This window comes from Brachycentrus maculatus, unplaced genomic scaffold, assembly GCF_059751285.1.
Source record: "Brachycentrus maculatus isolate JH-2025_06_01 unplaced genomic scaffold, ASM5975128v1 h1tg000266l, whole genome shotgun sequence".
NCBI classification, from domain to species: Eukaryota; Metazoa; Arthropoda; class Insecta; order Trichoptera; family Brachycentridae; genus Brachycentrus; species Brachycentrus maculatus.
This window is the reverse complement of record NW_028281017.1, coordinates 1,598,466-1,612,019: the sequence shown is the minus strand read 5'-3', so window position 1 is coordinate 1,612,019 and position 13,554 is coordinate 1,598,466. Positions and strand designations below refer to the sequence as shown.

The following is a 13,554-nucleotide window of genomic DNA, read 5'->3' as shown; positions in this document are numbered from 1 at the left end:
TCTTTCTATCATGGGACATTCTGGGTATTTAATTTTCCTCTTCGACGAAAATTTTGATAGGGGGGCGCCAGACTAAAAAAGTTTGGGAACCTGTGATCTAAAAGGTGAGCATTTTACACATATTTTTTTGTGTTTTACTTGGCTATTAAATTTTCTTATTTATCTTCCCCGCCCAGTGATATGTATTTACTACACCTCGATTTTTCAAATGAGAATATCAATATGAAATATAAACTGGAGACTGGCGACTGACCGGAGCATTTCGTCGTAACGTAACACGTTACAATGCGAGCATTCAGGCAGTCAGTACAGCGAGCCGAGCGCTCCATCCATAGTTTCGGATGCTCGCTGATGCTAGCCGCGAGCGATGTTACGACGTTATGTTACGACGAAATGCTCCGGTCAGTATCCAACTTAATAGATGCGGGCTCAGAATTTCTGTATTCCTCCGTAATATAATAATATATTACATGAAAGTATTATAGTATAAAGTTATTCATTTGCAGTGACGGAAGTAAATAACAAAAGTATGGTCAATAAAAGCAACATTTAGAAATATCCTAATTTTTTCCGTTTTGAAGCCACATTTTCATATGATGTACAGTATACATATCACCTGTGCACGCGGAACTTTTTAGCATCGCAAGGGAAAGGTTAAACATATTATCCAGATCCTTATCCTTACAGCACTTTGGAGCATAAAACCTTTTTGGGCCTTTCACTCCTTTCAAGAGGAAGACCGAGAAAAACATGGCACGATCAGGTATGCCAAATACTTGAAAGTGGTCAGGTTAGCGTCGTAACAATCGGCGGGTATGTATGAGGAGATGCATGAACGTAGAAGAGGCGAAGAATTTTTGCAAGGACAGAGTGGTGTGGCGTTCTATTCTCTCTGCCTACCCCTGCGGGGAAGCGGCGTGATGGTTAGTTAGTTAATTAGTTTCTCCTTTCAAGAACGTCATAAATCAAAAAACATGATTTTTCAGGAGAACGTTTTTAAAGTTTAAAAATATAATACAATGTATTTAAAATAAATATCAAGCCACTCATTGAACTTCTTACTACGCAACAGATCTTTTTAGATAAAACCTGAAGGTTTTTTCTTCATTCGAAAAATATTGAGTATATTTTTAAAAAATAATTCTACAATACCTTTTCTTCAAAATGCAAAAACAACACTTCTGCCCTGTAGCGGGTAAATATTAAGTTAAAAATATGCCTCTTTTGCTGGGATATAGTACATTTTCTGGGCATTCCGAAAACATGCACAACTGAAAAATAGACGATTTTTGATTTACGACGTTCTTGAAAGGAGTGAGCGATATGTCAACTGGCAATGTTCACCTGTTGTGGGTTGGTTGGAGGCCGTGGTGTTGTTGGAGCTACTCCTGTTGCGCGTGTGGGGCTTGCTGGAGGGCGTGGGGGTGGAGGGCGGCGCGGATGGCGGGTGCGCCCCGCGGTGCCTCTTGCCCCCGGGGCTCTCGGGGGGACCCGTGCCCGTGTTGGGGGTGTTGCGCCTGCCCTGGAAATCAAAGAAGGGTCTTCACATACCTTTGCCTCGTTGATCTATATTGTGGTAGTTCAGATACTGTAATGAGATTTCGCCTCCGTAGTGTAATGGTCAGCTAACTTTCGTTATTGAAATATGTATGTAATTGAAATTACCGTAGAACGGGACTACTTGAACTTTGATGTGTTACTTGAGCCCAGTACAAAAAAAATTAAATCTGTATTTGGTCTACAATAATGAACGTATCGTGACAATAAGTGTCACCTGTCAGGGAAACAATGAATCATGTCGATACGTTCATTATTGTAGACATAAATACAGATATGATTTTTTTTTTTGTACTGGGCTCAAGTAACACATCAGTAGTCCCCGTTCTACAGTACATTTTTTTGTGCTTTTTGCATAATTGTACTTAATTTTATTTTAAATGTTACTATTTTTAATGTCAGCCTCCGTAGTATAATGGTCAGCATGCTAGGCTACCATTCTAGAGGTCCCGGGTTCGATTCCCAGGGGTGGGAGTCAAATAAATACAAGTGATTTTTTTCACTCTAATATTTATTCAATATTACTCCGGACTGGTACCAAAAGCAGAGTGCTGATCACCTTTTCTTCATGTGTTAACGATCACAATAACATTGCGTTTATATGATGCAGTGCCCTATGCACCATTGGGGTGCGGATAAGGGTTTGAATTGAATTGATCGAATAAAATTTAAAAAAAGAAAAGTTTTTTTTAATGGATGGGTCCGAATGGAAACTAAGAGTATCTATACTCGCCGCCGAGAGAATGTGGAATCTGTGACTATGGCGGGCTATGTAATACGACTTCCATACAATTATGAACTGGGGTTATTTGGTACCCCGATTCGGATCACATGTAATTTTTGGATGGTCAGTACGGGAAAGGTCGACAGAAGAAAAAATATCCAAAACATAAAATAAAATAAATTATATATCAAATGTTAAAATCAAACACTGATTTTTTGAGACTACTAAGTTGCATTCTATTTTATGTATTAACCCATCTGCACATCAGTTTTTTTTTCAAAATATGTATGCAAATACACTAATTGAATGTATCCCTGCAAGTAAAAAAGTTGCCCCGCCCGGGGTGAGGTGATATGGCTCGTCAAACAATGAGGCGCTAATATTTTGCACCTGATAAAACGAGAACAAACATAGAAATAATCTTTAAATGCAGAAAAAGGTAGCACGCACTAAACACATTGATTTTTGTGGTACAAATCAGTCTGAAAAATCATAACACTCGCGAGTGAAGTTGAAGAAGTTGAAGCGTCAAAGGCGTTCACACAAAATTGATTTTTATATATTTTTTAACAATAAAATACAACTGAGTAGACTCAAAAAATCAGCGTTTGATTAAACATTCAATACATAAATTAAAATGGAGTTCTACAAATTAAACGCCAAATCCATAAATAAAAAGGATTACTAGATTTATATTATCCACTGACACTTCGTGATGGAATTGCATTTTTAATATATTATTAGATTAAAACCAATATTTTTAGCTTTTCCACTTTATTTTTATTTGACCAGCGACCGGGTTTCGTCGTTACCGACATCATCAGACTGGGGGGACTTTATAAAAATAAAAATAAAAAATAAAAAATTAAAATTAAAATTAAAATATTTTTAATATCATACAATACTTAAATTCACTCAAATTAAATTAATATCTCAATAAAATTATATCAAATCATGGTTATCAACTCCTGCCTTGTTTTATATATAACATAACCATTTGTATAGCCTCCCACCAGTCTGATGATGTCGGTAACGACGAAACCCGGTCTCTGGTCAAATAAAAATAAAGTGGAAAAGCTAAAAATATTGGTTTTAATCTAATAATATATTAAAAAGGATTACCTTGTCTTTGTGCTTGCCCTTCTGCGAGAGGTTGTCGGCGATCCGCGAGGGCTTGATCCACTCGTCGTAGCGCGTGTTCCAGCCGGTGTAGTGCACGCGCAGCAGCGTCTCCGGCCCCTTGCCGTCCACCTCGATGACCTTGGCCTCGTACGTCACCTTGGACTCGGACTGCGCCGGCCCGTAGAACACCTTCAGCTTGTCCCCGACCACGGCCGATATCACCACAGCGTCCGCCGACGGCCTGGGGACGACAGATCTCAAATCAATTTTAACCTTCCTATCCCGGTGATATGTATTTACTAAAACACAACTTTTAAAATGAGAATATCAATATAAAATATAATAGATACAGATAAGCTAAGCATAAAAGATAAAGATGATATTTTCTAGCGTTTCCTGAGTATTTATTTATTTATTTATTGAACGGCTAAAGCCTTTAACATAATACATATATACAGTATGTAATATAAAAATACACTAATGAATACACTAACAGAGAAACAAAAACTCTTATAACAAATAGCCTTATAACGTAAAATAATAATAAAATAACAAATTGTAGTAAGCACTGGTAAATACACGTCTCCTTTACACACTATCAGGATTATATATCAGTATGCGTGTATAATCCATGATTGGGACTTCGCATACTAATGAGCTTTTTTATTAAATGAAAGAGTTTCTGCTTAATAAAAAAGCTCCTTCCATCTCACCATAGATGTCTCTAGTGAAATTCTAGTGAATTCAAGCACTTTATTTTGAATTTAAACAATATACCTAGAAGTTCATGGAATTTTAATAGTGTGGTTGTCAATCATGGATAGAATTGGTTGAATTAAAACAGCCTTTGACGGTAGTTATCCCTGTAAATGCCCAGACATTTATATTCTTCATCATCTATGTTCAGATATCAAAAAATAATGTAATAAAAAGCATGCTTACTCTGTGATCTTCCTCTTCCTCGGTTTCTTGGGATGAGCCGGCCCGCTTGCGGAAGATCCCGGAGTGGAGGGAGGGGTGTCAGTCGGAGTGGCGTTCCTCCGGGAAGGCGTCTTCCCGTTTTTGCTGCCACGGCTGGAACTGTCGCTGTCGTTTTTATCGCTGGACGAAGCGGCAGCGGCGCCCTTCCTGGCCAAAGCGAGTTCCTTGCTCTTGTTGTCCTTGTCTTCCATGGGCTTCTTGGAAGTGGAAGAGTCGCTGGATGAGGACTTGCAGCGGGCTTCCACTGTTGAAATATATAAATGGATACACATTGTAAAAGAAAAACACTCGTTTTTTACCACTTGAGTTTTATTTATTTTACAACATTTTGAGTGTTTCCAAATGCTTGTTCACAAAATCTAGTATTTGGACAGACTCAAAATGTTGTAAATAAATAATCTGCTCAAATAATAAGCTTAAATAATAAATACGAAAATGATATTTTCTGGCGTTTCTCATGTGTGTGATTATAACTCTATTATAGATTATATCTCGAACTTCACTAGAGACATCTAGTGGTGAGATGAAAAGAAGCTTTTTATTGAGCAAAATAACAAACCTTGAGGTTTGAATTATTTTCACATAATATTATCACCAAGTTCAAATTCAAATCAAATACATCTGCCTCTGTAGTGTTATGGTCAGCACGCTCGGCTACCGTTCTGGAGGTCCCGGGTTCAATAAATACGAGTGATTTTTTCACTGTAATATTAATTCAATATTACCCCGGGCTGGTACCTGAAGCGGAGGGCTGATCACCTTTCCTTCATGTGTAAACGATCAAGATAACACTGTGTTTATATGACACAGTGCCCTATGCACCATTGGGGTGCGGATAAGGGTTTTATTATTATATTATTATAATTATACATGTAGTCGCGCCATTATGACCAAACTAAACCATATCCGCTCCCTAGGTGGAGCATATGGAGTCCACAAACTGTCTCCAGGCTTTTCTGTCGGCTGCCAGCTCCCTTGCATCCTCCCAAGTCAGATCCGCGTCCCGAAGTTCTGACGAGAACTGCCAACGAATTGTCAGCAGTGGTATGACCAAAGTATATTAAAATCATTACCAATTATTCTCATTCCCGTTTACCTTTGACAGGGGTGGCGGAGTCCTTGGTATTGCACTTCGGCAAGGAGCTGCGGCGGTGTCCCAGCTTCTTGGCCGATCCCTTCTCCCCCTTCTTGGTGTCGATGAGTCCGGAGGAGCTCTTGACGAGCTTCGCAGCCTTGGCCGGCGTCTCTGTGGCCTTGGCTTTCTCCACAACCGGCTTCTCAACGGGGGGAGGCGTCTCTACTTTACTGGAAACAAGAATGGAAGCGGCATTTGTGAGGCTACAATTTTTGACTTCTTATAAATAGTTAATTCTTGCATTGTGTATTCCACTGATTTTTTTTTATATTCGGCTGAAAAATGCCGAAAATAATTCATTACCATGAAAATAAGTTTTCTGATAAACACTGCGAGGTTGAGAATTTGCTTACAGATAGGTTGATAATTATAAAAATATATACCAACTAACATTATGAAAATATTGACTGTTTAATATTAAACAACAAAATTCATGAAATAGTTTATTTATTGTTTCACTTTGTGGTAAGAAATGTTACAATGATTAAGAAAACACTTGTTTTTATACCACTTGAGTTTACTAATGACTACTATTAGTTATATTACTTATTATTCAGACCTGACGATGGATGTTTAGCTTCCGAAACTAGTAGCAATCAATAAACTCAAGTGATATAAAAACAAGTGTTTTCTTAATCATTGTAATCAAATAGTACGATACATTCTAGGACACAAAATGCCGAACCCTCTTCTAGTGGAACGGAAGGTCTGTTGACAACAGGCTTCTCCTAAGGAGTTTTACATGGTTTCCTCAAAGCAAGGAGCAAATGCTGAGAAGTTACCGACTGGCCCACACTAGATTATCCCTCCTGTTCCCAACACAGATTAAAATAAAACTTTTTTTTTAAGTTAGAAGAAACAAAAATCCACTTAATGAACTACACTAAGACCTCACTTTGCGTCGTAGATACATTCCAAAAGATTCCCCGAAATATAAAAAAAATTAAAATTTACAAAATGGGAAATTACCTTTTAGAAAATTTAAAAATGATTCTATGAATAATAATGTTAAAAAAAACAACGCAATTCGAAAAAACAATGACGCAGAGCAAAACTGAGTATTAATTCAGTCCGCCTCTGTAGTGTAATGGTCAGCACGCTCGGCTACCGTTCTGGAGGTCCCGGGTTCGATTCCCAGGGGTGTCAAATAAATACAACTGATTTTTTCACTGTAATATTTATTCAATATTACCCTGGACTGGTACCTGAAGCGAGGGCTGATCACCTTTCCTTCGTGTGTAAACGATCAAGATAACACTGTGTTCATATGAAGCAGTGCCCTATGCACCATTGGGGTGCGGATAAGGGTTTAAAAAAAATAATAATAATAAAAAACGACGTAAAGCGAGGTCTGAGTGTATAAACCTTGTACATAATAAGCAAGGTAAATAATAAATGCAACTCCCATCCAGAAAAGGTGTGATTTGAAACTCACCTTGACAAAGGAGCTAACGGTCGATTATCCCCACTATCCTCTTCATCGGTAGTGATATCCACCTCCGTCTTGATCTTGGCTTCCTTCTGCTTAGCCTTGGCCTCCTTTGCCTCCTTGGCCTTCTCCTTGGCTTCTCTTTCCTTGGCTTCCTTGACTTCCTTGGCTTCCTTGGCCTCCTTGGCTTCCCTTTCCTTGGCCTCGTCCTCCCTAGCCTTTTTCTCCTTGGCTTCTTTAGCCTTCAACTCCTTGGCCTTCATTTCTTTCTCCTTTTCTTTTTCCTTGGCTTTGGCTTCTTTTTCCTTGAGTTCCAGCTCTTTCTGGCGTTCCTTGGCTTCCTTTTCCTTAAGCTCGGCCTCTTTTTCCTTCATTTCTTTTTCTTTTAATTCTTTTTCCTTGGCCTCCTTTTCTTTTAGTTCTTTTTCTTTGGCTTCCTTCTCTTTTGCTTCTTTTTCCAAGTCTTTAGCTTTGGCGACGGATGCTTTAGGAACGGGCTCCGCCACTGGCTTATCCTAGAACAAATTAACCTTTGATCAAAAACTATACAAATTATTATAGTAAAATATATCGCTCACTCCTTTCAACAACGTCATAAATCAAAAAACTTGATTTTTCAGGAGATCGTTTTTAAAGTTTAAAAATATAATGCAATGTATTAAAAATAAATATCAAGCCACTTATTGAACTTTTTACTGTGCAACAGATCTTTTTAGGTAAAACCTGAATGTTTTTTCTGCATTTGAAAAATATTAAGTATATTTAAAAAAATAATTAAACAATACCTTTTCTTCAAAATGCAAAAACAACACTTTCTGCCCTGTAGCGGGTAAATATTGAGTTAAAAATATGCCGCATTTGCTGGGGTATAGTACTATTTAAGATACTAGTACTATTTTAGAAAAGGGTTTAGAGAATAAAAAAAGGTACCTTACAGATTTATTGCATTTGAGTTTTTTTCCACCTGCCAAATATTGGCTTGCAGGACATCTTCGATTCGGAAGTGGACATGGGGATATATCGTAATTTATGATTACCTCGGACGTAGTGGGATGAGCTGGACTGGAAGCCTGATGCTGTATCTTGTCTCTATCGCGGATCAGGCTGCGTCCGGTGGACCTGCCACCCCGAGGATGCGCCACCAGCGTCACTCCAAGTTTTCTATAGAAATCTTCAAAGCTGTGTAGGAATCTGAAGGAAAAAATTCAACAATTAATAATGTCCTAATACATTGTTGTGGGGGATGTTTTTTCATCAACCCCGACCCTAATTATACTCAGACGGTCTGCTGCCCAATCCTCAGTATACTAATCACAAGTAACCGGAAAACCCAATTCCGATCTGTACAATGTTTTTTAGAGTCTCTCGCGCTCTACCAAAAGTAAGCAAATAGAATGCTTTATTTTGTATATTAAAAGCATTGTAAACTTTGTGGTATGGTAATACATATAACACTCTCCATATCATTATCTTTCAAAAAAATATTTTTGTGTGAATCTCCGACAATTTCATTTTAATTTGCATTTGACCTGATGATGGAATGATTATTCCGTAACCGGTAGTCACGAAGTAGTGTTTTTTAAAGTAGTATTACACAAAGTGAACGATTATTGATAAGGAGAGCGTTAAATAGAATGCTTATAAGCATCTCCCGCTCTCTACCAACAGTATGTAAAGACACTTTTAGGCGTCTCCCACAAAGTAACATAGATGAAAAAGAATAATGCAAGTCTAAGTATTTACAGGGCTTACGACTTGTTATAGGCTGGTTCAAGTGTTCACTTTATAAACATTTACCATTCTACCAATGGTTAACAACAACACTACTAAAATTTTAAAAGTTATATTTATGCTTCAATTGGCACCTTTTTTGCATGCTACTTCTCGGCAGCATCTATGGTTGAATTCGGTATTTTTTTTAATTAGCGGAGACCTTTATGAAATGTATGTAAGATTCTTCCCGAATTATTTTATATACTAGGAGACGCTTGAAGACATTGTATTAAACTTATATTTTGACCAGTTATTTATTCACAATATTATATTTTAACTAACCAGATACACGCGGCTCGCATAACCGTATGTGTTTTCACAAAACATGCCCCATACGCGGCTGACATAAGCGTATGTGTTTTTACTTTGCACCAAGTTTCAAACCTCAGTTCAACTTGGAGTGATTTTTTCACGGTGTGGAACTTTGGATAAAATAATACGTCAATCCTTGGCCTTATGACATCTGTTGAAATATCTGACTAATAATTTGTAACATCACAAGGATAAATAAAAGAACAGATCCCTGATTTTTCTTGAGGTCGGTAATTAGTCCGTGCCATAATCATGCCCTATATCTGTCTCACTCTCGACGCTACGCATCGCCAGCGGGTAAGAGTGACACACGATGCGTGCTTTGATTTATTTATGTTATGATCTTATTTGTTGATACTACGATATATTTCAAGAATAATGTGACACAAGTGTATTATAGAGTACCAAAAAGGCACAATGAATCCCATTGAACGTTTTAACTAAATACATGATAAAAGTAATCATTTAAAAAACGGCGAAATACCGCCGCGCACGGGCGTCTCTCAGGAACAAAGTTAACGCGGTTAAAAGGTTAAGATGCATTAAAAATATTGTAATAATTTATTAGATATCTGACAAATTTATTTGAAATACAGTAGCTATGTAAAAAAAAAATACTTACTTTTTATATGCCTGCTTGCAAAGGTTGGGCACATTTGTGTTAGTAGAGTGGAATCCCAGTCTACTTGCGATAGCTTTCCACTGATTCTGATTTGTCACTCTATTGTAGCCTCCGTGCTTTTGAACAACCTAATAAAAGAAGAAAAAAATGTGCATTTAACACCTTTACTGTGTATAACATTTAAATTTGAGAATTTTTAAAAACCCATAAGTTTGTTCCAAATCAAATTCTACTTTCTATTTATAAAATAATACCATATATAAGTTTACGGGTTATTCCTTTTTAAATAAAAAAATTAAATATAAAAAAGTGTATTCATTTGTGTTTTCAAAAAACCCACAAAACAGGCTACAAATCCTTATATGTATTCAACACGACTACCGTAACGCATGGCTGGCAATATTTGAATGAACACGGGCGCCGTGCTTGACGCATAGAATGTGTTAAAGAACAAAAAAGATTACTCTAAAAGAAAAAAAGTTGAGGCATTTTTTACTCCCTGACCACAAGCATTATCAAGCACGTGAGCAAGAATGGTTAAACAAATTCATGATGCGCCTGTAGTTTTAAATAGGAGCATTGGAAGACCGTAGAAAACTTGACATGATTAAGTATTTCAAATACTTGGGCGTGGTCAGGTCAGGAATCGGAATAATCGGTAGGTATGTCTGAGGAGATGCATGAATTGCGGAAGAGGAGAGAAATGTTTGCAGAGACAGCTTAGTGTGGCATTCTATTCTCTCTGCCCAACCCTGCGGAGAAGTGGCGTGATGGTTAGTTAGTTAGTTAGTTATATCATATGAATAGGTTTAAAGCGGGGTGCTAATCTGATATTTTAGAACAAATATTTATACACACTCAAAATATCATACGAATATTCTCATACAACAGTCGGTTAAAAGTGGAAAATGTCTCAAATTGTTGGCTAGGCTATGTACTGTGTGGATGCCTCTCGAGAGTTGCCATAAAGCTTGCCTCTTTTACAAGATATCAGGTTCGCGCCGCCCAGGACGACCACTGCCGACAATCAGTTTGCAGTTCTCGTCTGAACTTTGTGTCGCGGACCTGTGACTTGGGAGGATGCAAGGGAGCTGGCGGTCACAGAAAAGCCTGGAGACAGTATATGGACTTCACATGATTCACATAAGGACCGGATATGGTAAAATAATAATAATAATAAAAGAGGAAATTAAGTGACTTGTATTTGATTGCATTCGTTTTCACGAAAACCGAGTGGGCTGACCACTAGTACAAGAGTGGCCAAATGCTATTAACCCATTGCAACACAAAGCTGGCTAACCGCAGGCCAAGGTCATTTTGTCACTGACTCGCAAAGCCGGCGATTCACTGGTTTGCCTTTTAAGTGATTTTTTTACATTAAAACTGAATGACAATAACTTTATTCATGAAAATGACATAAATAAGTGTATTTCGGTTACTGATTTCATAATAAAATCACAATTAAAAAAAAATTATGCTTTTATGTTTTACCATTTTAATTTTGTGTGTAATTTAGTCTTAATGTTATTGTAATAAAAAAAAATGTGTCAAAATTAAATAGTGTTGTATGAGCAAATTATGTCATATTTATTAGTGGTGCAATGGGTTAATATTATATATTACAAAGACCAAAACATATTCTTACATTAAACAGTCTGTAAAGATCCACGTCCTTGTTGGAAATGGTGGGCTGGCGATTGAGCGGGGTGCCGCGGTCGTCCATGAACTTGTACAACTGGGCGACGAAATGGTCCTTCTCCTCCCGGGGCTCATCGTCAGAACTCTGCAAGCGAAACAAACATACTGTTTATCTACAGGACAATTTGTTAGTCATGGCGCTGAGGGTCCGTCACAATGTACGAGTGACTTTCAGCGCCTTACACGTAACTGACTTCTAACTAGAAGAGTATAGAGTTTACAAACATGTTTTTTTTCATCAACAACTATAGTAGCTATATTATTTATTGTTTCGGCATTCACTTTGTGGTAAGATATGATTAAATTATAAATAATTATAAATCCGCCTCCGTAGTGTAATGGTCAGCATGCTCGGCTACCGTTCTGGAAGTCCCGGGTTCGATTCCCAGAAGGGGGTCAAATAAATATACGTGATTTTTTCACTCTAATATTTATTTAATATCACCCTGGACTGGAGCGGAGGGCTGATCACCTTTCCTTCATGTGTTAATGATCATGATGATACTGCGTTTATATGATGCAGTATCCTATGCACCATTGAGGTGCAGACAATGGTTTGAATTGAATTGATCGAATAAGATTGAAAAAAAGAAAAGTTTTCTTTTATGGATTGGTCCGAATGGAAACGGAGTTTCTATACTCGCCGCCGTCTAATGCGATAACATTGCATTTATTATGCAGTGCCCTATGCATCGTTGGGGTGCGGATAAGGGTTTGAAGAAGAAAAAAATATTTAAAATTAAAAATTGGTTACTAACACTTGAGTATTATTTTGTGGCAACTAGTTTCGGAAACTGCAGATGGTTCTATTTACGGGTTTGAATAAAAAACTGTTTTTAATATTAACAGTTTACATTCAAACCCGTAGATGTTTATAGAATACGCGCTATGTAACTAGTAGCTATCAGATTTTGCAGAACCACTTACGTTGTCGGTATCCTCGTCGTCAGACTGAGAGTGGCAATCCTGGCCGAAGAGGATGTCCCTGTCCCAGTGCGGCGGCAGGACCCCTTTGTCCAGGTACAAGATGGCCGCCTCCACGCCGCCCCACTCCATGTTGCTGTTGTTGCGCCGAAACTCCTTAGCCTCCTTCTTCGGCACCGTGTAGCTGAAAACCAAGGCCATTCAAATAGTTAACATCTTTATAGATTCATACATTCAACTGACTGGCGCTATTCTAGCGCCCTGGTCAATTTAGCCATTTAACAAAAAGTATAAAATGAGAAAATCTTTTTTTTTTTAGTTTTAAGAAAAATGTAATGTACAAAACATAATACAAAATCTATCACCAAGTTGAATCAGTCAATGCTGGTCAGTTAATTGCTGGTAAAAAGAGAAGATAAACTCACTATTGGCTGTCCTTGAAGGACCCTGAAGTAGTGTTTTTAAGTGGTATTACACAAAGTGAATGATGAATGATAAGCAGAGTATTACCATACCACAAAGTTAACAATGCTTTTAATATACAAAATATAATAAAAGAAAATCCATCAGCAAGTTGGATCAGCGGTAAGTAACTCACTATCGGCCGTCCTTGAAGGACCTGACGAGGTAGTCCTCCTTGACGCGGATCTTGACGGTGTCCTGCGCGCTGGGCGCGACCACGAGGCCGGGGAAGCCGTGCTGCGGGCGCCGCTTCTCCCCGGGCGTGGGGCACTGCACCAACACCACGCGCCCCGTGTGCGGCTCCCGCTCCACGCTGCTGCGCGCCGGGCCCGCCTCGCACGCCTCGCTGTCGCTGTCATCCGACCTGGGGGACATTCCACTAATAACTTGTATCTCCTGTATGTTATGTAAATTGTATCTCCTGTATGTTATGTTTATAATCTAATAATTAAGAAAAAAATATTATTAAAAAATAAAAAAATTATATAAAAATTGTATTAACATGCTAGTATTCGGCTCAACACAGGCCATGCCTAAAGAGCCGTAATACGTATAATAAATGTATATATGAAATGAACATGTATATTGAATGTATCTATGTATTATGAAAATAAATAAATAAAATTAAAAAAAAATTAAAAAAACTTCCCCCATTCCAGACAATAATTAACCTTTTCTTATTTACTATAATTCCATTCTAATAACAAGAATATAGATATAAAATAAAATATATACTTATTTATTTAAACTTCATGTACAGAAAAGAAATAAGTACATTAGCGGGTTTATCGCTAAAAAGCAATATCTTCCAACGA

General features: G+C 37.8%; 1 protein-coding gene across 1 annotated transcript in view; it reads right to left on the bottom strand.

Annotated features, from left to right (window-relative positions):
• htk (AT-rich interaction domain hat-trick) overlaps nucleotides 1-13,554 on the bottom strand; it is a 28,688-nt gene that overhangs the window by 9,796 nt on the left and 5,338 nt on the right. Inside the window, exons 6-15 of the mRNA XM_088266316.1 lie at nucleotides 12,876-13,103; nucleotides 12,281-12,461; nucleotides 11,301-11,438; nucleotides 9,656-9,783; nucleotides 7,986-8,139; nucleotides 6,955-7,463; nucleotides 5,481-5,689; nucleotides 4,346-4,628; nucleotides 3,404-3,644; nucleotides 1,345-1,522 (exon numbers count right to left, since the gene is read on the bottom strand). Of these exons, the coding sequence (XP_088122442.1) occupies nucleotides 1,345-1,522; nucleotides 3,404-3,644; nucleotides 4,346-4,628; nucleotides 5,481-5,689; nucleotides 6,955-7,463; nucleotides 7,986-8,139; nucleotides 9,656-9,783; nucleotides 11,301-11,438; nucleotides 12,281-12,461; nucleotides 12,876-13,103 (2,249 nt within the window). The remainder of the gene's footprint in view (nucleotides 1-1,344; nucleotides 1,523-3,403; nucleotides 3,645-4,345; nucleotides 4,629-5,480; nucleotides 5,690-6,954; nucleotides 7,464-7,985; nucleotides 8,140-9,655; nucleotides 9,784-11,300; nucleotides 11,439-12,280; nucleotides 12,462-12,875; nucleotides 13,104-13,554) is intronic.